Source organism: Balaenoptera acutorostrata, chromosome 12, assembly GCF_949987535.1.
Source record: "Balaenoptera acutorostrata chromosome 12, mBalAcu1.1, whole genome shotgun sequence".
Lineage (NCBI taxonomy): Eukaryota > Metazoa > Chordata > Mammalia > Artiodactyla > Balaenopteridae > Balaenoptera > Balaenoptera acutorostrata.
In genome coordinates this window covers 41,774,273-41,797,771 of record NC_080075.1, presented here as the reverse complement: position 1 = coordinate 41,797,771, position 23,499 = coordinate 41,774,273, and the positions used below count along the sequence as shown (strand labels likewise).

At 35.1% G+C, this 23,499-nt stretch overlaps 1 protein-coding gene across 8 annotated transcripts in view; it reads right to left on the bottom strand.

The window, feature by feature from the left end:
• The window catches only part of USP34 (ubiquitin specific peptidase 34), a 241,650-nt gene that overhangs the window by 42,370 nt on the left and 175,781 nt on the right, over window positions 1-23,499 (bottom strand). For all 8 annotated transcript variants that reach the window (XM_057557944.1, XM_057557950.1, XM_057557951.1 and 5 more), the window contains 12 exons: window positions 17,717-17,900; window positions 17,108-17,268; window positions 13,821-13,886; window positions 12,310-12,456; window positions 12,165-12,221; window positions 11,992-12,069; window positions 11,211-11,305; window positions 8,159-8,331; window positions 5,355-5,508; window positions 4,195-4,273; window positions 894-947; window positions 687-782 (listed from right to left, as the gene is read on the bottom strand). In XM_057557944.1, coding sequence (XP_057413927.1) covers window positions 687-782; window positions 894-947; window positions 4,195-4,273; window positions 5,355-5,508; window positions 8,159-8,331; window positions 11,211-11,305; window positions 11,992-12,069; window positions 12,165-12,221; window positions 12,310-12,456; window positions 13,821-13,886; window positions 17,108-17,268; window positions 17,717-17,900 — 1,344 coding nt within the window. The remainder of the gene's footprint in view (window positions 1-686; window positions 783-893; window positions 948-4,194; window positions 4,274-5,354; window positions 5,509-8,158; window positions 8,332-11,210; window positions 11,306-11,991; window positions 12,070-12,164; window positions 12,222-12,309; window positions 12,457-13,820; window positions 13,887-17,107; window positions 17,269-17,716; window positions 17,901-23,499) is intronic.

Sequence of the window (23,499 nt, the reverse complement as noted above, 5' to 3'; positions counted from 1 at the left end):
AGTGTTTGGGGAACAAAATCCACTCAGTTTTAAGACTTGACCACAATAGTGCAAATATCAATCAGTCAGAGAGTAAAAGTTTAATTGTCTACATGGAAGAGTACACTTGTATCAGGTATACCTTTCTGGAGATTTATTTTTTTGTACTTTTGGCAGAGTCAGTTTACAACAATGATACAACATACACTGAGTGTGCACACTTTTTATAAACCCCTAACATTATCACTTAACTACATACGAAACGAAGAGAGCTCATTACTACAAATGAGACACATATGAAAATAATAATACATATTTTAAATGCATTTAAAATACACTGTACGCTTGTGTGTAATATGAAGCGTAAGAAAAGGAACATTCACAGTCCTATCACCCAATCCAAGAATATCACCAACCATACAAGTTAATTGTGAGCTTGCGCTTATTCCATCAACCATTTTTACCTTTCTTATTTTTCTTAAATGTTACTAATAATTGTTTTCCACTCCCTTTAATCTCTTTCACTTTACATTCACCTGTTGTATGTCAGTATTACCGAGACTATTTGTAAACAGGGTTAAGGCTTACCTCGGATTACAGATACTAATGATGTTGTTTATATAGCCTGCTTTTATATTCTAGAACTAATACTTGCATAAATACTTAACATGTTTTTAAATTGTTGCTAAAGTTAAATTAACTTATACCTCTAGTAATTCAGATGAAACATCAAATTTGTATTCTTTGCCATTTTCTTCCTCTGGTTCCATGCGTTTGTAAAACAGCATATAAGCACTGTGTGTCTTTAAGAGGGAAAAAAAAGTATATTTTCATTTTGACATAGTATAACTATAAAAGTAGATAACATGGAAGTCGGAAAACAATGTACAATTATACATGAAAGAAATGGTTACCTTTTCAAAGGAGAAATCCATAAATTTATCTGTAACAGAATCATAGGTCTTGGTCTGTTTAAAAAAATGAAAGTTTTCCTTCTTTAAGAAATGAGTACACTCAGCTATATTTATATATAAAATATTTCATAAATAGCTATTTTATACTTTATGGCAACTTTGTAAATAGTTCTCAAATAGCATTATATTCAGAAAAATCTTTGATAAAAGTTTTTGGCTAGGAGTATGTACTTTAAAAAAAAGATTCAAAACATTTTTAAGGTACTTTACCATCAATAATACAAAGCTTAATAAAATGGACTTGCAATCTGAAAAACTACCTTTTTTTTTCAATAGATCTTTATTGGAATATAATTGCTTCACAATACCATGTTAGTTTCTGTTGCACAACAAAGTGAATCAGCCATATGCATACACACGTCCCCATATCCCCTCCCTCCGGAGCCTCCGTCCCATCCTCCCTATCCCACCCATCTAGGTCATCGCAAAGCACCAAGCCGATCTCCCTGTGCTATGCTGCTGCTTCCCACCAGCCAACTATTTTACATTCGGTAGTGTATATATGTTGATGCTACTCTCACTTCGCCCCAGCTTCGCCCTCCCACCCCATGTCATCAAGTCCATTCTCTATGCCTACCCCATTATTCCTGCCCTGCAACTAGGTTCATCAGTACCATTTTTTTTTTTATTTTAGATTCCACACATGTGCGTTAGCCTACGGTATTTGTTTTTCTCTTTCTGACTTACTTCATTCTGTGTGACAGACTCTAGGTCCATCCACCTCACTACAAATAACTGAATTTCGTTTCTTTTTATGGCTGAGTAATATTCCATTGTATATATGTGCCACATCTTCTTTATCCATTCATCTGTCAATGGACATTTAGGTTGGTTCCATGTCCTGGCTATTGTAAATAGTGCTGCAATGAACACTGTGGTGCATGTCTCTTTTTGAATTATGGTTTTCTTAGAGTATAGGCCCAGTAGTGGGATTGCTGGGTCATATGGCAGTTCTATTTTTAGTTTTTTAAGGAACCTCCATACTGTTTTCTATAGTGGCTGTATCAATTTACATTCCCACCAGCAGTGTACGAGGGTTCCCTTTTCACCACACCCTTTCCAGCATTTACTGTTTCTAGCTTTTTTGATAATGGCCATTCTGACCTGTGTAAGGTGATACCTCATTGTAGTTTTGATTTGCATTTCTCTAATAATTAGTGATGTTGAGCATCTTTTCATGTGCCTCTTGGCTGTCTCTATGTCTTCCTTGGTGAAATGTCTATTTAGGTCTTCTGCCCATTTTCTAACTGGATTGTTTGTTTTTTTGATATTGAGCTCCATGAGCTGTTTGTATATTTTGGAGATTAATCCTTTGTCTGTTGTTTCACTTGCAAATATTTTCTCCCATTCTGAGGATTGTCTTTTTGTCTTGTTTATGGTTTCCTTTGCTGTGCAAAAGCTTTGAAGTTTAATTAAGTCCCATTTGTTTATTTTTGTTTTTACTTCTGTTACTCTAGGAGGTGGGTCAAAAAAGATCTTGCTGTGGTTTATGTCAAAGAGTGTTTTTCCTACGTTTTCCTCCAAAAGTTTTATAGTGTCTGGTCTTACATTTAAGTCTTTAATGCATTTGGAGTTTATTTTTGTGTATGGTGTTAAGTAGTGTTCTAATTTCATTCTTTTACATGTAGCTGTCCAGTTTTCCCAGCACCACTTATTGAAGAGGCTGTCATTTCTCCATTGTATGTTCCTGCCTCCTTTGTCGTAAATTAGGTGCCCATATGTGCCTGGGTTTACCTCTGGGCATTCTATCCTGTACCATTGATCTATATTTCTGTTTTTTGTGCCAGTACCATACTATCTTAATTACTGTACCTTTTGGTATAGTTTGAAGTCAGGGAGCCTGATTCCTCCAGCTCCGTTTTTCTTTCTCAAGATTGCTTTGGCTATTTGGGGTCTTTTGTGTTTCCATACGAATTGTAAGATTTTTTGTTCTAATTCTGTGAAGAATGCCATTGGTAGTTTGATAGGGATTGCATTGAATCTGCAGACTGCTTTGGGTAGTATAGTCATTTTCACAATATTGATTCTTCCAATCCAAGAACATGGTATATCTCTCCATCTGTTTGTGTCATCTTTGATTTCTTTCATCAGTGTCTTACAGTTTTCTGAGTACAGGTCTTTTACCTCCTTAGGTAGGTTTATTCCTAGGGATTTTTATTCTTTTTGTTGCAGTGGTGAATGGGATTGTTTCCTTAATTTCTCTTCAAATATATAAAACTTAATAAAATGGGCATGCAATCTGAAAAACTACCTTTTAAAAGAAGAGTTTTGTACTGTTTACTTGTTTATCTTTTCTTTCTTTTTTTTTTGAGGAAATATTCTAGGAATAACATCTACAGATGCAAAAGGTTTAGTTATGGCTTCAATAGTAACTCATTATTTCCTTCCTTCTTCTACTTATTTTCCAAGTGTTAGGAATTTGTCTAATTTTCCTTTTCTATTCAGAATAGTACATAAGAGCATCAAAGAGCAGTTAAGAAAGGCTTTTCATTAAAATCCAGAATGTGACCAGTTATTTCACAATAAACATGGCTATTAAAGGGAAATATAACTTTATCTGAGCTTCTTTATGAAACAGAAATTACTTTTTAACACTTGACTTGTGAGAATCAACAGGCTATTTTTAAAGTTTTCAGAAAATTGGTACTCGGGTAAACTGCATATGAAGAAGTGAAATTACTGTAACACTACTCCAACCTAATTGTCTTTTCTTATATCTTAACTGATAATTACAAAACAGATAATCTTTTTCTATCCTGTCACTAGTAATAACCAGGTTGCTGCTACTGTTATAGAAAGCACTAAAGGAACAATCTTTAAAGTTTAGCTTAAGCCAACTTCCTTGTCAAAGATTTCTCATAGTAAGTCAATAAAGAGTAATTTCTTTCTGTTCTAATCCCAGAGCATTTAAGTAAGCAACTTATTTAATCATGATGTCTTGTGGAAATGTAATTCAATTCCTATACTATTATTTTTCAATTGTAAGTCTTAATCCTTCTTAATCAGACCCTCTTAATCAGTTGAAGAAATAGTAATTTAAAATATATTTTCAAAAAAAACTATTTTCCAGTGTCTGGTATATGCTCCAAACATACTAAACTATACTAAACAAAAAACAAATACATTTTAGATTTAATTATAGGAATTAAAAGAAAGTTACATGACTCTGCTATTGGATTTTATGATACTGCAAGGCACTTGGAAAGTCATGAACCATTTATAACTTTTGAATAAAACTTACCGTCATCTCTCCACCAAAACATTCAGAGGCAAGTTGAGCAGAATCAAAAGGTTTTACTTCAGCATCATTAAAAAGATACCTAAAGCAGAGCATATAGTATTCATCAAGTATATATGTAATATATCTGTATTGTGCCTCTTTTTAAAATATTTAGATTACATTCTAATATATTACAAATATTGATCAAACTTATTAATATGTGGTAAATTCTAACTAAGCTCTTGTTTTGACAATTCTAATCCACTAGAAATTGGGAATATAATTTCACAACATAGTCATAACCACCTTAAAATCTGATAGATCTATTTATAACCTCGTAGTAACAAAAGAGTTCATAAAAGCAAGGATAAAAAGTTTGCATAACTTTCTAACATGTAAAGCTATCAGACAGAAAACATTAAGAGCTTGGAAAACTTACAACGATAAAGATGCCATTTCAAAATTTATATTCAAATGGACAAAAAAAAGTAAAGATACCATGGATATGATGGTATAAAGAGTGAGAAATATTTGAACGAAACTATTCTGCTAAGTGCAGATCAATTTACCAATGTACATCCCCAATATTTAGAACAATGTCTAGCACATCAATAGTCTCTATACATGAGACTTTACTCAACAACATCCGAGGACCAAAAACCAGCTATTAAGGACTGATTGAATGACTTCCAGCCATTAACTTGATGAAAGATGATAAAAAGAATGTGTGTCAGAAGGGAAAGGTAAGGTGAAGAAAATGGAGTATGCAGGTAATTTCTAACTGGAATACATAAGGACTTTGTGGCCACCCTATAGAAGGCATTCAGTAAACAGTTCTTGAATAAGTGAACACAGGTAGGTAAGATTTAGAAGGTGCAATATTGTCTGTGAATCTAAAGTTGTGTGCAGAACTTTGACTGTGTTCATTTTTCTTAGGCGAGAATTTATCAAATTCTCAAAAGAGTCTGGAGATCTATAAAGTTTAAGGATAGATTCATATTGTCTTTTGAAAGCTGCTTTCATTTAAACATTTTATGTGCTCCCTTTCCCAACTATAAAGTTTTTAGAAAACTAAAATCTGAAAACGTATCTCAAGAAGAAAACTATCATAAGCTTATACTTTAAAAACAGAAGAAAAAAAGACTTTTTTAAATCCCAAGAATAAAATATTTAAAACTCACCATTTATTGTTTTTATAAGCATGCGGATTGACTATATCTCTAATGAAGCTGTAATAGTGTCCACCATCTGCTGTTCCTGTGTGAACAGTCACTCCTATCAAGTCATACTCATAGCTCTCTGCGTCTTTTGAATGATCACTGACTTCCTTGAAACCTGGAATGATTTACATAAAATAATGGCAATAATTTTGAAAACTACACACAGTGACATCTTAGAATCACTTTATATACTATACTTTATGCACAGAAATAGGCACAGATACTTTATATATTCAAATAGGTACAAAACAATCCTATATGCTAGTCATTCACCATTCATAGCCTACAATTTTAAGGAACATTTATACAAATCACTGGAAAAACAACCATGTGTCAGTGCATAACTAGGGACAATCTCCATGTAATATGTAAATGTAAAATATGTTCTTTTTGCTTAATCTGGCTCTTCCTTTTGAAATAGATAAACCTGAATGAAGCATTTTATATTATCTTTATTAGGAGCAGGCAAACGCAAGATCTGAAAAGTATTAACATATTTATGCCTGTTAGTCTCATGCTAAGGAAAATGGAGCATTGTACTGGCAGCATGCTTCCAACTGTTTTACCAGTTAATAGAAAACACTGTGTATTAGGAGCTTTATGTAGACAGAAACAAAATAAACAAAACATATACTTCCCACCCACAGAGATTTAAATTTGAAAAGTTACTACAAGAGATATTAAGAAAAAACTCCAGAAGATGTATGATTTACGATCTGTATTTCCATCATCACAAAAGGAAAGGTACAATCAGAAGCAAATAAGTGAGAGCAGATTTGGTTAACCTGAGTGCACAGTCTAACCTGAAAAGTGAAGCAACAATTAGGTGAAGAGGAGGAAATGGCTGAGAGTGTCAGAGCACTGACTGATGAGTTTGGATGTACTAGGATCTGACTCTGAATGCATCACTTGTGGCCGAATAAATTCCTTTATCTTGGCATAAATTTTTGCTATTTCCACACATGGAGACATTATGAAAAATACAGTGAAGCAGTTACTATGCAGTCTTGCTATAATTTTACAAATGGTTTGAAAATGCCCTAAAAAGTAGGATGTATATATACAATGCCAACTTCTTAACTTTGTCTCTATTTTCAAACTTACCTCTTCTGCCTCATTTCCTGCAACTTCTAAACATACTCAAATTCTAACTTTAAAGTTCCCTCCCTTAACCCTGTATCACCTCACAGCCACAGTCACCATCCTCTCTCTTCAAAGAAAGATATGTTCTTCTCTTGAAAGAGTAGCCCACACTCATTGTTTATACCTCTCAGCTCCCATTTAGTGAGAGTAAAACATTTACTGGATGCTCATTAAGTGCCAGGCAATGCAGTATAAAGATTAAAATATGGTTCTCTTCCCTAAATCTTATAATATGGCGGCTCTTCAAATCTTAAAAATTTAAATCAGCATAACTTTCTATACAAACAAAACGTTGCCAGGACTCTTATGTAAAATGGAACTTCTCTTGGCTAAAGAAGAATGGAAAAGGTAAGAGCTGGCCCTATTCTGCTTTCTTCTCTCCTCTCACCTATTCCCATTCCTCATCATGGTCCTTGGGGCATATACACAGATGTTTGAAAATCACTGGTCTTATGGACGTAATAATAGCAATTTGGAGGTAACTATTACGAACCAAGTGCCATTTTAAATTCGCTGCAATCCACCTTCCTACTGCAACACCCAAATTAAATTGGTCTGATAACCAGAGATCTTCAACATGTTAGGTAATTTTCCCTCATGGTCTTACTGGAACTGTTCCTTTTCTTTAGTATTCAATAATTCTGACCACACTCCCTCCTTCTTGAGATCCTGAAATACTGATCCCACTATTCACCTGACTGATCAAGCCAGAAACCTTTCTTGACTTCTCCTCCTTCCTCTAGTAGTAAACTGACTAAACTGTAAGCTTCATAGGGGCAGAGACCTTGTTCTTTGTTGTCACTATATTCCTATTACTATAATAGCAAGTTAACTGGTGGATAGATGTTCAATAACTTTGTTCGATTCATTTATTCATTCAATCATCAAGTTCTACTAACTCTATCGTCATGCGCTCCTCTCCAACCCTACTGGTTGGTATGCTTTCTCATCTGCGCTACTATTACTGTGGTTTACCATAACAGCCTCCCCACACTCCTTTTATCATCCTCTAATCCATTTCTATTGTTATAGTCAGAATAACCTTTTCCAAGATCCCACCTGGTTATCTCAGTTCCCTGCTTAAAATTTTCCAATGGTTTCACATTGAAATAAAGATCAAAATTATTAACATGGCTTACAAAAAAACTGATCTGGCTGCCACCCTTTTGCCTATCTCATCAACCCCCTAATCAGCCCCCTGCCCCCCACTACAGTTTCTCCACTCCTCTCTCTCTAGCTCTTACTCAGGTTCTGCTTAAATGTCACCTTCTCCTGAAAGCCCCCCGATTCCCCTCAATCTGTGATACATTCACTATTTGACAACACTTCATGTTTATAATTCCTTGTTTAATATATGCCATATCCAATAGACTTAAGTTCTTCAAGGGCAGGAACCATGTTTATCTCATTCACTTGGAAAGGTGCCTAGAACACACTCCTAGTAGATACAAAACGTTTATTGGCCAACTGACTGAATATGCCATATTGTCTTTAAAAACATTCTCCTTTATAAGATTCAATTTGATTTTGTTAAATGTGTAGTTGATTACAACTTTATAAATATGGCTATCTTGTCATGAAGACTTACAATAAACATAGGCAAGAGAAAGATTTTCCATTACCTTCTTTCCTGTCACTCTTTCCCATAAGAAAATCTTCTGTATAGGGTGTCATATCCAAACGTAATGGGAAGGAAAAGTGTGTGTTCACTTTCTCTTTCATCATTGTGACCATATTAAATGTATACCTCATAGTATTGAAACTCAGAATCCGAGGCAATTTCTTAAAACATGCTCTGAAAGACAAGAACAAAATTTGTTAAAAATTATCTTTCAGAAGTACTCTAGCTATTATCAATTACATTTACACTACACTTATTCCAATATTCAATTCAGAGTAAATAATAAATAGTACTCTAAATCACGCTCTTATTAAATCTATCATTCAACCTATCTATCCATCTATCTATCTATCTATCCCCCTCTTACATGACTTTTTCCATTCTGAAAGGACTTTCCTGTGTCTAGAGAGGAAAACAAATAAAAAACCTACAGGGGACTATGGTATATGCCATGATGAAGCTATGAAAGGTGCTACGGAAGCATAAAAAGGAGTCACATCATATTTCAAAGCCAAGGAGGTTTTTGGTTCACAGTTTTCTTTTCCACCTTAAATAAGCATTTATTTTTGTACAGCAGAATTGCAAAGCCTGACTGTAACATTTACTAGATATATGACCCTAAAAAAGTTACTTAACCTCTCAGAGCTTAATTCCTGATTTGTAAATGGAAGTTAAAGTGCCTACTCCCTACTACTTTTAGAATGCTGCCTGGCCAACAGCGTTCAATGAGCGTTGCCTCATATTACAGCCACAACAATAACAGCAGCAGCACCAGCACCAGCAGAGCAAGTTAACTGGTTACCTAAATCTTATGGTATGACTTACTGCTAGTTCAGGTTTAAAAAAACTTTTTTTCAGTTTAAACAAAATATACTTAAAAACTTGGATTTATGAAAAATATGAATTTCAGGGAATAATTCTTCAGTGTATATAGGATTTAAAACAAAATCTGTTTAAACCAAGGGCTTAGTTTCTCTTTTAAATAGGAAATTTAGGGAGACGAGGAAGGTAGGGGAAGGATGTCACAAGCAGATGGAATAAGAAGTCTAAAAATTCATCATTATTGTTTATTTGGGAGACTGGTAAATGATGAGGTTACAAAGTATAAAGGAGTCAAGATATGAAGGGCCTTGTGTGTAATGTTAGAGTATGAACTTTATCCTGACAGCTAAGAATCACTAAAGGACTTGTGGAGGGCAGTGAAACCATGCATTAAGATATAAACAGATCTGAAGAGACGACCTGAATCTAACCAGACATACAAGGTAAGACAGTTGGGAGAGCAAAGCAAAGCCGTCTGAATTAGGTAAAATGATTTGGGAATCATTAGCATGTCAGCAGAGATTATGTTATGGTGGTAGATAAAATTATTCAGGAAAGAATGAATACACTGAGAAAACCAGAGTTCAAAGACAGAACAGAGTATGATCCTTGGCCCATTTCTGTTGAACACTTACTATGTTATTATAGACAACTAAAAGTATGATAAGAGTACAAAAGGACTGAATAATACTTTGCCTGGGAGAGACGTGACAGTATTTCAAAAAAACAGTAGAATCATATTAGCCAAAATAAAGTAATGCTTCCATAAGTAAAAGGTTATCAAGAATGACAAATTTATTCAATAAGTTTATTTATTCCAACTAAAAAGATTCTCCAAAGAACATAGCCTCTCAATGATCTTTTCTGACTCCTCATTATATTACTCCACAGTAACAAACTTTTAAGTCTGTTTAAGTCCTTAACTTTTAGCCTAACCTAATTCTAGTCAGATGAGTTTGTCTTCTACTTGTAACTGCCTGCACAGCTAGCTATGCTTTCTTTTGAGTACATCCATCTACAACTTTTCTCTCTTGCAACCAACGTGACTTCTGGAGATTGAGAAAAAGAGTATCATTGTTTTCAAATGCATATTTATCTGGAAAAATCTTCTATTAAGCAATTTTAAGAGAAGGCTTTTCATTCTCTGCCTTCAAACATGCTCAGATCTATTTCATGTAGAAAACTCCTGTTTGATCCCAAAGCTCTTTCTAGATTCCACATTCCTTTCTGTTACTTATTGCCAAACTGCTAAAATGAATGATCTATATACTTCATGCCATGTACTCTGATGACCCTGCTTCTATTGCTACAACTTGGCAAAAACACATCACTAAACCACCTTTTTGAAAAATCCAATGATTTTACTCAGCTGTTATTTCTTCCTCATCTCTGTGGACTACGACAATTGAATGAATAACTTCTTCTTGAAAATTTCTTCCCCATTTTCTGGGTTACCATCCTGTCCTGATTCTTTTTCTTTCCTGGCTTTGATTCTGTCACTTTTTCTTCTGTACTTTTAGGATGGCTTAGGTCTGAGTTCTTTGCCAACGGTTAAGTTCTTTCTCAGACAGATGTTCTGATGGCTTCAATCAATCACCTACGCAGATAATCCTCAAATCTAGATGTTAATCATTTGATGTCACTGTATATTACCAATCTTATTTTCTATTACTAGTAAATGCAGATCCTCTACTTAAGGCAGGCTGGCAGAATCCCAGACTTCTTGTACTTACAAGGTTATTACTACTTCTCTGCCTTTGTTCCTAGTAACGAACTACCTAAGATGCTCTTTCAATCTAATTTCAATGTTCATCGGTAGGACTGAAACATCTTTACCCAACCAACTACTCTGTCCTAAACCAACCATCTTATGGCTGGCTCTTAAGAAAAAAAATCTCTCACTTTAGAGATTCAGAGGTCTTCAGTTCATGAGTAGACTCTTTATCATGCCCCACTGAGTGCACGGCACAGAGCTAAGCAATCATATAGACCTTGGTAAGTATCTGATTAATAAAAAGGAAAAAAAAATCTGAAAAGATTTAAGAGTGCTTGAAAGTTTACTTGCATAACTGAATGAAAAATTGCTGCATAAGAATGAGTTCCAAGCAGCTGACCATAACCTTAATCACATAATTTTCATAAAAGTTTAACATTAATTTATCCTAAGTTTGTGTTTTACTTCCATTTGATGATTTATCAAAATGACAAAAATTACGTTTCAAAAAGCATACCTTTTTTCAGCTCGTACTTTCTTCCCACAATGAGAACAAGTATACATGTTGTCACCTTCTAAAGTATCTTTAATAGTAACTTCATCAAGAGATTCCTGTGTATAAAACCACACTTAAGAGTTTCACATTATTGTTTACAGCATGCAAAAATACAAAAAGCATTAATTACAATTTGGGCAGAATGCACACAGGAAAACATTTTTTTAAAAAGCAAATGCTTAGGGCTTCCCTGGTGGCACAGTGGTTGAGAGTCTGCCTGCTAATGCAAGGGACACGGGTTCGAGCCCTGGTCTGGGAAGATCCCACATGCCACGGAGCAACTGGGCCCGTGAGCCACAACTATTGAGCCTGCGCATTTGGAGCCTGTGCTCCGCGACAAGAGAGGCCACGATAGTGAGAGGCCTGCGCACCGCGATGAAGAGTGGCCCCCGCTTGCCACAACTAGAGAAAGCCCTCGCACAGAAACGAAGACCCAACACAGCCGAAAATAAATAAATTAAAAAAAAAATTAAAAAAAAAAAGCAAACGTTTAAATTTAGTAAAAATATTGACAAGGTGCTCTGAATCTTACTACATTTTTAAAAGACTCAAGTATTTAAATTTTGATTGGGAAAAATCAGCTTTGTGATCTACCTTTAATTCTTATTTGAGTAGCACCACAAGAAGAATATAGGTGAAAACATGAAAGTTAATTTTCTCTCAAGGTAACAAACATAAGCCTGATATACACAAATAGTTAAAAGCAGAAAACAATTTTAAAAATATATACAACATTACTCACATAAATGTTCTTCATATCAGCCACCTGGCACCTCACGGTGTAAAACTCTTCAGCAGTCTGACTAACATGTTCACAATCCTAGTCAATCAATAGCCAAAAATTGGTAAATTATCATAATAAGCTAAAATATACATTAAGATTTCCAAAAAGCACAGAACAGGGAGAATACTTACCAAGGATACAACATTGTTTGTAATTACACCTCCAAACAAACTTTTGACAGTATTTTTCTTTAAAAAAATACAAACGAAAGTCAGTAATCCAAAATTGAGCAAATCTGTAAAAATTTCAAAGAAACTTGAGTGTTCTGGTACTAACCAGTTCTGGAGACATTTCTTCAATTTTAGTAATCAGATCAGTAAAAAACTCTGTCATATCTTTCTGCTCCCCAGTGTTCAGAGGCTGCTTATCCATGGTGTATGTTTTACAAAAGGGTCTAGGATTATATGCTTTGCATTCACTCTCCTGTGAAAGAAAAGGTGGGCGTGGGGTGGGGGGGGGGGGAGGCGGGCAGTGAGGAGGAGGATTATAAAACAATCAAATAAATCTAGATCTCAAATAAAAATAAAAATTATCACAAGGTTATTGAATGAACAACAAAGAAACAGGTAGTAAATCTACAAAGAAAGTATGAAAATGCTCTCCTCTATTTCATTTCTGTTTGATTCTCATGGCATTTTCAGTTTAATAGTCTTGGTGCCAGAAGATGCTTAAATGACCGTAAGTTAAGAAATTTTTATTTCTTAAGTCTAGGAATTTCTAGGAAGAAATTTGGGATTCAAAGGATGGAGGTTTGTATTGTGAAGCATAAAATACAAAGCCTTTGCAGGGTGCATAAGTTCTCCTATCAACTGAACCTTGGTTTAGGAGTAGTTTAAAATAGCAGTAAAAGTGCTTTGCCAGTTCAAACAGCATGTTCCAACTCTGTTAAAAGGAGATGATAAGTGGACTCAAGGGATAACTAACAAATCTTTTTATTTTGTTAAAAATCTCATTTATTAAGTCTCACAAGCTGAAATACATGGGAATAAATATGGTAAGATCTTTGTCCTCCAAATTCTAATGGGTGAGACAAGTAACTTTTAATACAAGTGCTGGTACAACAGAATTATGGTGACATGGAGATACTCTGTGGAATTTTTGGTCTCTTAGAGGACAGACTTTCTCAAGAAAACCAAGTTGATTCCTGAAGGATGAGAAATGGAAGAAAATGGAGAAGAGTACTATTGGAAGAGTGCCACAGGCAGTAGGAACAGCATAAATAACTGCACAAGCGATGAAGCAAAAGCGTGATGGGCTTCAAAAGGCTTACAGTTACTACAGGGTGAGGCTGGATGTGGGCAGGGATAAGAAAGGAGGTTGAAGGGAAGGGGCAGAATCACAGGGGATGTGTGCCATCCTGACTGAACCTGAATACTATTCTTTTCATAATAAAGAACCACTGAAGAGTTTTAACTAGGGGAGTAATATATTAAGATTTGCTATTTTTTAAAGATTAATTACTTTTATACTTTTGGGGGTGGAAATTAAGAAGGACAGAGAAAAATCAGTTGGAAAACCCTAAGACTAAGGGGGGAGGTGTGACCGTCCGATGAAAAATGGATCAGATACAAGAAATTCTTCAAAGGATAAATTAACAAAATGTAGATGACTGAAATATGACAGTTAAAATTCACTATGACAAAGAACATCAGCAACTGACAAAGTCAATTTGCAAAATAAGAGTATATGGTCAGGACAGGCCAATACAAATGAACTCCAATTAACGTTTTCACCTTTGGTCAACGGGTATATCTAATTAGTTTTCCATACCCAATTCTCAAACATACCATTAAATATGTAAACATTTTTTGAAGCTCCAGGAGAGTGGTCTTGTGCTTCATATCTTCAGAATACTGTAAATTAAGAAAAAACTTTCCATTAAGACATACTGATGATGGTAAATTAGACATTCTAGAAAAGAAAGTATTACAATGTGCTTAACACTGTTTTCATTCTTTTAGCCATATGTAGGAAAAACACAGTATTTTTTCGTTAACAATTTTAGCATTTTAAAAATTGGAGTATTTTGTTCATTATACAAATATGGCCATCACTATTATGTAAGGAAACTGAATAAAGAGATCTTAAAACTGCTTTCCAGATCAGCACTTTTTGGTTCAATGCTGAACAGAAGCATTTACAAGTTGGCGATTTTCCAAGAACAGAAAACACCTTTTCCACAAATAAATCCACACATTAAAGAATATATTAACAAATGACATCTCACCCTCATCTAGTCGTATCTTTATTTTTTTCTAGAGCAGCAGATCCTTAACACTGCAGGGTACTACTGGCCAAGGATCTTTGAAAGTCCTCTAAATATTCAAGGACATTAATTGAGATTCAGGATTCTGGCTAGACTCATTCACAAGAGACTTGGTCCTGAACACCAGCCTTACAGGAGAGTCTCACATTCATGCCAGGCACTTGTTAGATATACTCTATCTCATTAAAATTTTAAAATAACCAATGAAATAGTTAATATCCTCATTACAAATTACGTCTGTCATAATTTTGAAGAAGTGGATGAATCCTGAAGACATTATGCTAAGTGAAATAAGCCAGTCACAAAGGGGCTAATATTGTATGATTCCACTTATATGAGGTGCCTAGAGTAGTCAAATTCATAGAGACAGGAAGTAGAATAATGGCTGCAAGGGGTATGGGTGAATGGGGAGTAAAGTATCTAATGGGTACAGTTTCACCTGGGGGAGGTGAAAAAATTCTGGAGATTGATGGTGGTGATGGTTGCAATCTGAGTATACTTAATACCGCAGAACTGTATACTTATACATGGTTAATAGGATAAATTTTACATTGTGTATATTCTACCACAAGTAAAATACATGCAGTTTTCTTTAATCTCTCTGTGAAAAATCAGAAAAGAAAATAATTCTATTCTGTAAGAATTCCTTATGTAGAGACAAGTCTAAATTTAGTTTTTAACCAAAAATACCATTTCTGAGACTCATTCACAGTTAGCACATCTGATTGTTTTTTCTGTTGCTACACACTAATTCCTGACAGTGCTAATGGCTAAAAGATGATCATTAAATATAAGGAAGAGAAACTACAAATTGTGGTCAAGTCACCACCTAAAAAAGAAAATCACTGAATACATGCTTCTTTGGTAAGTGGTTCTATAAAATTATACAGATGGGGGCAACCAAATTTAGTCACAAAAATTTCCACATGCTAAATGAAATCAATTATTCAACTATTTCTAATAGTCAGTTAGATGATAAACTTAAAAACATCAATTTAACTAAAGCCAAAAAACAAACCCACTTGAGTATATTGAGTATGCTTTAGAGACCCTGAAGCATAAACATAGTAAGGATTCACTGAAGATAAATAAAGAATTGCAATACTTTGTAAGGGGGAAAAAATGCAAGGACATCCAGATGACATGATGGAAGAAAATAAAAACCCAAGTGCAAGCATAAAGAAAGTCTGCCAGGGCTTCCCTGGTGGCACAGTGGTTAAGAATCTGCCTGCCAATGCAGGGGACACGGGTTCGAGCCCTGGTCTGGGAAGATCCCATATGCTGCCGAGCAACTAAGCCTGTGTGCCACAACTACTGAGCCTGTGCTCTAGAGTCCGCGAGCCACAACTACTGAAGCCCGCGCGCCTACAGCCTGTGCTCTGCAACAAGAGAAGCCACTGCGATGAGAAGCCCACGCATCGTAGCAAAGAGTAGCCCCGGCTCACTGCAACTAGAGAAAGCCCGCATGCAGCAACGAAGACCCAATGCAGCCAAAAATAAATAAATAAAATAAATTTATTTAAAAAAAAAAAAAAGGCTGCCAAAAAATTGTAAAAGCAGTGCAGAAGGCAAACTAAAAAATAGCCCATGGTAAACGAAAAATGAAAACTACAATGCACAAGTTAACAAAACATAAGCAGAGCCTACTCAAATATACTAGGCCACAATCAAATTTACTTTAGGATAAATAAGTTCAGTGATTCTGGTACTAATTTCCTACTTTGCTTTAGGCTTTGCTTATTTTCTACATAATTAAAATTTGCATTTATTTTTACTGAAAATATCATGTTCATTTGATACACTGAGTGTGTATATTCTACAACTGTGTTTTCCTTTGATAAAGAAAGAAATTATACTAGTGTTTGGAGTAATCAATTGAAATGTAAAAATAATGAAAATATACATAAGTTAGCTAGTAATATCAAATTTTGTCCAAAAAATTTTTTAATTTAATTTAATTTAATTTATTTTTGGCTGCATTGGGTCTTTGCTGCTGTGCGTGGGCTTTCTCTAGTTGCAGCGAGTGGGAGCTACTCTTTGTTTTGGTCCGCGGGCTTCTGATTGCGGTGACTTCTCTTGTGGCGGAGCATGGGCTCTAGGCGTGTGAGCTTCAGTAGTTGTGGCACACGGGCTCTAGAGCACAGGCTCAGTATTTGTGGTGCAAGGGCTTAGTTGCTCTGCGGCATGTGGGATCTTCCTGGACCAGGGTTCGAACCCGTGTCCCTTGCAATGGCAGGTGGATTCTTAACCACTGCGCCACCAGGGAAGCCCAAAGTTTGTCAATTTTAACTCAAATTATTTTCTCAAACAATATTTTACTAAATTGAACCAATATTCATCAACAAAGTTTAAAAATTTTGTTTTATAGTTTTAATTTTTTTTTTTTGGGGGGCTGTGTTGGGTCTTCATTGCTGCATGTGTGCTTTCTCTAGTTGCAGCGAGTGGGGACTACTCTTCGTTGCAGTGCGCAGGCTTCTCAGTGCGGTGGCTTTTCTTGTTGCGGAGCACGGGCTCTAGGCACGCAGGCTTTAGTAGCTGCAGCACGTGGGCTCAGTAGTTGCAGCACGCAGGCCCTAGAGCACTTGGGCTTCAGTAGTTGTGGCATGTGGGCTCAGTAGTTGTGGCTCACGGGCTCCAGAGCGCACGCTCAGAAGTTGCGGCACACAGGCTTAGTTGCTCCACGGCATGTGGGATCTTCCTGGACTAGGGATCGAACCTGTGTCCCCTGCATTGGCAGGCAGATTCTTAACCACTGCACCACCAGGGAAGTCCTTATAGTTTTAATTTTTAAAGTAAGGAAAACTGTACCTTAGCAGTGAAGACAGCCTGTCTTGCCTCGGGTATCATGTAAAGTTGCTGAATAGTAGAAGCCAAGTAACAAGTAGCTCCAAGGTTAGTCAGGCCAACAAATCTACACTCAGCACGGACATCTTCATGAGGCCAGTAGTCCCATTTATAAGGTGCATGAGCTGCTGAAAAAAGAGGGAGGAAAGGATGCCCCCCCAAACAAACTATTAAACATAATATGTTCTGCTTTCATTAACAGCCACTACATCTATTACTTATTTAGTTCATATATATACATAAAACATATGGTAATTTTTAAAATTGGTAAGAACACATAGTAAAACTAACTCATTCGTAAATATTCAAAGGACTGCCAAAACTTGTCTTTACTTGGCACTAAATTATTTAACTCAAAAGTGCCAAAGTATTTCACATATCTCTAAAAAGTCCATCACAACTGTTTTTTCCCCAAAAACTAATGTTTACTTTTTAACTTCAGTATGTCCTAGCAACAACAGTTTATAATGTTAAAATGTATGAATGGTGAATTCTTTCTTTAAATCATGCCCTCCAAAATCTCATTTCTACAAACCACATTTAGAAAGGTTAAAGGAAAAGAAGAATGCTCACACTGCATGTGTTGCGCCATAACCCAGTTATGTATTAGTCTGTAGTTTTCGACGGATCCCTTTACCATCTCCACTAACAAATCATAAGCAGCAGCTCTCGAAGAATGTGATTTGCACTTTGGCTGTTGTCTATCTTTTAGACTAGGCAACAAAAACAGGAGATTGAAGATATCTCTTAAAAATTCCTGCAAAAAAAAAGAAAGACCAAGTATATTATCTAAACTTGGAAATTAACTATATTCCAAATAAAATTAATAAGTTACATAGAGTAAAATGGACTATATGACAATCTACAATTTATTAAAAGACTTTAAAAACTTAAAGGAGCATCATATATCATCATCTGAAAGTATTCCCAATGTTCATTTCTCTTAGCGAAATGGAATGGGGGGAGGAGCTTCACCTTCACTCTTCTCTCCCTCTTGATACCTTATAGCTCATTCTTAGAGTCGCATCTACAATGCTATTATTTTCCACTCCATTCAGTGACCAAACGTGTTCTCTCAGGACTCATTACTCCCTATCTTGAATGCCTCTGCATTTACTTAAGTCTCTCCTTACTACACTCTAATAATTAAAATAGCAGTAGCAGCCAAAGCAGCAACTTACCCATAATGAGCACTTAGAAGTGCCAGATACTATGCAAAGGTCTCAAAACAACAAACAAACAAAAAAGGTTAAGCATCTCACCTGGAGTCACATTTGGCAGGTGCTATACTAAGGATTTAAAACACCAAGCTTTTAACTTCAATACCAGTGAAGTTCAAACTGAGATGCAAGGCTTTACCATTCTAGATATGCTTTTCCCTAAATTTAATCTGCCTGAGAAAGGGCCACCTTTCCCACTTGTTCTTTAATTGGTCCTTTGTTACTATTCCAAAGAAAGTTATCTCCCTCACCCATCTCAATCGCAAGTACTAGCAAGTACTACAACAGTACATTGTTCTGGGGTATAAAACCTCCTGGGGTACTGTATAGAAAAGAGGTAATATTGTTAAGACCAAGACCCTGCTATCCTTAGAAAGGCTGCATTGTAAAGTTGGCTCCTGGCTGTCACCTGAACACCTGAATGGTCAACAGTTCCCTCCTCTGTTATAAAACTTTCCATAAGTGATAAAAGTGGCTCACTGTACCAATCTGTATTTCGTTTATGCAGAATACCTGCTTTCTATCTGGGAGTCTGGAATTTCATTAACTGTGGTCAGTTATGCAGGTACTATGTGCCTACATGACCCACCCCCTGATAAAACCCCTGGACTCCTAGGCTGAAGAGAGCATCCCTGGTAGACAACACCTCAAACATGTTGTCACACTCATTGCTGGGGGAATTAAGCATGTCCTATGCAACTCCACTGGGAGGGGACTCTCAGAAGGGCGTACCTCATTTCCACCACACTTGGCCCCATGCTTTTTCTTTTGCTTATTTCATTTTCTATTATTTTGCTGTAATAAAGCTTTGTCATGAATACAATTACATGCTGAGTCCTTTGAGTCCTTCTAGTGAATCACTGAATCTGGGAGTGGTGTAGGGAACCTCTGATACAGGTTACCAAATGAAGGACAATTCAGAATATTTTCCCATTAATGACCTCACCTCCTCCATCTCACTACTGTCAAAGAAAGTACAGTGCATAGTTCCTGACTTGGCAAAGAAAGGTACGTTTGGCTAAGAAATACTGAAGGTGAATAGAGGCTTATTTTATATAGCTGACAGACTGACAGTAAGATTATGTCTTGTCTATTCTATAATTCAGAGGTGAGATGACTGTCTTGGAGACACAGAGTAACATATTTACATGAACTGGAAAATAAAGTCACTCACTCAAACAGAAACAGAATTAGCAAATAACTAGTTTAACAATGAACTATCTTTGCTAATCAGTTTAGATCTAGAAACTGAATGAGCTAAATAATCACAGCTCCAAAGTTTTGACAAAATATATTTAAAGCCTGTGATAAAAATATTTTATTGAAACATTAGGGTTGGTAAAAGCATGCTGAAATGAACAATATTTTTATTTTCCTCACTCTGAGTTTCCCAGGAAAGCAGGTGTCCTTAAGTGAAAGAGTAACATATATATTAACATATCCATTTGATAAATAATGGTACAGTCATTTTAGTATACTTCATAGAAAGAAGAACCTCAAACTGATACCTGAGAGAATATTAAAAATAATTTCTGATGATAGAGTGTGATCTTTGACATGTAATTCAGAAGAAATTCAAAGAGTTAAATAACACTGTTAAAACAGAACATTCCTACTGTAAACAGTATGTAAGCACGGTTCCTCACTGTGGTTTCTCACTGTAAAACAATGTGAAACAAGGTTTCTCACAACTTCTATCTATAGAAATATAAAGTAGGAAGAGAATGAATACATGGTCATTCTAGCTTAATAAGGAATCTCCATCTACAACTATATGAATTAATTTTAAAAGCCACATACCCTTCTTGTTAATGCATAATTTTCAATAAAATTTCATTTTTAATGTTTCATACTTACTTGGCAAAATTCAAAGTCTATTTACATTGCTTTGATTGCCCATGTCCAAATACATGTAATGATAATTAAATACAGAAGAAATTTAAGACAACATCATGTAGTCATAGGAAATAACTATTTTTATCAATTTCAACAATACTCTGGAAATAATATCCTTTAAAAATACTTAAAGCTAGGATAAACTGTACAATGCAGGGAATGTAGCCAATATTTTATAATGACTATAAATGGAGTATAACTTTTATGTATTTATTTTTTTCTGTAAGTACTATATTTTAAAGATCTTTTTGGACTCATTGTTCTCAACCAAAACAAATAAATTTTAATTTTTTTTTCTTTTCTCTTCTTTTCTAAATGGAGTATAACTTTTAAAAATTGTGAATCACTATGATGTTCACCTGTAACATATATTGTACATCAACTTCAATTTAAAAAAATAGTTAAACTTGAAAAAAATCTAGAAATTTCTTAAAATTAAAAAATCTGTGACAGGACACCTAGGTTTTCCAAAATTCTTTAAAGAATATGTGAGCAATAAATGTTTGAAGACCACTTCAAAAGAGTTTGAAAAAGTATGCTGCCTCTCAATCTATTACCAGATTTATTCTGTTAAAGCATATTTCTGACATTATTTGACTGATCAAAAACTTGAAAGGCCCCCCTTTTAAATTATAAAAGTAATGCTTTTATTTTACTGTACATATAAAAATAACCTCCTGTGACCACAACAGATGGCCACCTAGTTTCCCCAAATTACCTCCTCTGTATTTCCCCAAGCTCAAGCCAAATTGAACTAATCATTCAATATCCTGCACATACTCAGTGGTTTCCTAGGACTGATTTTTCATTCATACTCTTTTCTGTGACTTAAATGTTTCCCTTACTTTTCTACTTAAGGACTTTATCCTAGTTACAAAAGCTTTATCTTCCTCAAAGCCTTTCCTAATCCTGTCAATACTATCTGATCTTCCATACCTCTGATCGTATCCCTTTAATGGCTCTTATTTTTTACCATGAATTACAAATATCATGAGCAGTCATGATATTATTTGTGAAGGTACATACAAATTTTGCATAAGGCAGACTTCTCAATAATTACCTGCTGAACAAATGAACCATTAGATTGTCAGTTCTTAAGAATCACGACTGAGTCTTAATCATCCATTTGTTCAACATGTATTTGCTAGGTACTATACAAGGTAGTAGAGGTAAGAGTGGGGTTTATACTCTTAAAGGGGAATTAGAAGAAGAGAGGAGGGAGTAGAAGGGAGGAAGAAGAGGAAAGAGGAAGCAGGGAGGCAGGAGAGGAGAGGAAGGAGAGGAAGCAGCAGCAGCAGTAGCGGTGGTGATGGTGGTGGTGAGGGAGACCATATGTGGCCTGGCAAGCCTAAAATATTTACTATAAGTCTCTTTACGGAAAACAGTTACTCCTCGATAAATTCTAGATGAAATTTTTAAAAATTAATAAATAATAAAGTAAAATCATTACAGTAGAACAGGTATTTTTAGTATCCTGGCGATAAGGACAACTTCTTAATAATACACCAATACCAACTGCCTTAAGCACCTGCACTTGGATATCAAATTGACATTTCAAATTTAACATGTCCAAAATAGAACTACTGATTCTGATACCCCATACCCCCAATCTTATCTATCCTAAATTTTCCCTTTCTTAGTAAATGGCATTATCATTCACTTAGTTTCTCAGGCTTAAAATTGAGAAGTCATTCTTGATTAGTTTCTCTCTCTCCCACCTCACAATCTTCTCAAAATTTAAGCCTTGTGAACTCTATCTTCAATAAATATCCTAAGTCCAACCACTTTTCATCATCATCCCTCTGCAAAACTTCTTAACTGGACCCCTAACCCTCACACTTGCCCTCCTAGTTCTCTACCTGTAGTCTAGATCTCCCCCTAGAACATGAGTAAAGCTTTGAATATGTTAATTCAGACCACATACCTCTCCTGCAAAAAAGCTTCTAAAGGTTTCTGATCTCACCAAAAACACAATGGGAAACTAAAGTTTTGACTACACAAACATTAAAACCTTCTCAATAAACAACTATTAGTAAACAATAAACAATAAAAACAACTATTATTTAACACTGTTCTGGAGGTTCTAGACAAAATTAGGTGAAAGAACAGAGAGAGTTAAGACTTAAAAATGAAGGAGTAAAAAAATTACTTGAAGACAATAAAATAAAAACAAATGAAAAATCAAAGACAATACTGAAGATAAACACAAAGATAACTGAGAAAAAAAATTCTACAAACAGTAAGTGAACTTAAGGTGGCCTGCAACAAATTCACATACAAAAATCCTTACTCCACATAAACAACTCATCAGAAAACAAAACAGAAGAAAAGAGTTCATTTATGATACCTAACAAAGAAAATCCCTAGGAATAACCTTATTTAAAAAATTCCTAAAATTCAAATTCTAAATGAAAACATTAAATTGGAAAACACAACACTGGTCTTCTATAAATAAGAAGACAAATCCTGTTCTTGTATAGGCAATTTAATATAATTTCAATTTTTCTACATCAATCCATAAATTTAACACAACCCCAATTTAAAAAGTATCAGTATACATTTATATTTTGGAATAAAAGTTACATATTGGTTTATATAATGTATGTAAGACTTCAACCAGCAAGACTATAAATAAATCAAGTTATTCCCAGTGAGTGTAACAGAAAAATTTTAAAAGATCCAGGAGAAAACCCACAAAACAGGGCTTTGTGAAATAAGGGTAGTAGCACAGATTTAAGACAGATAAGACTGTCACCTTAAGTTTATCTTAAGAATCCCTGAGCCTATGCTCATAGGGACAATCTTCATTCTTTTGGTTATTCCTGTGTTTCCTAACACAATCAGTAACCTCAAGAAAACAATCCTCCAAACCATAACTAACGTCCCTTAATGAAGGCAATGACAAAAGTGCCAATGACAGTAAATAACGTAATCTAAAGAGAAATTAGACATTTGTTGGTATAGAGTTATTAGGTGTTATCAAATAGTCAATTATAGATTTTATAGCAAATGGGCCTTTAAGAAATGAAACCAACAAGTACTCTAAAATGACTACTTATTAATTCTACTGTGTTAAGTTACTAATTCAAAATATTCAATTCTATAAAAATCTACAATTAAGCAGTGACTGCCTCTCTATACACAGTCATAGTAATTAAAACTTGTTCTGCATTCTAGAAACAAGGCTAAGATTCATATTTCTAGGATTCAGCTTATTCAAAGTTCACTGTTCCTGCCAGT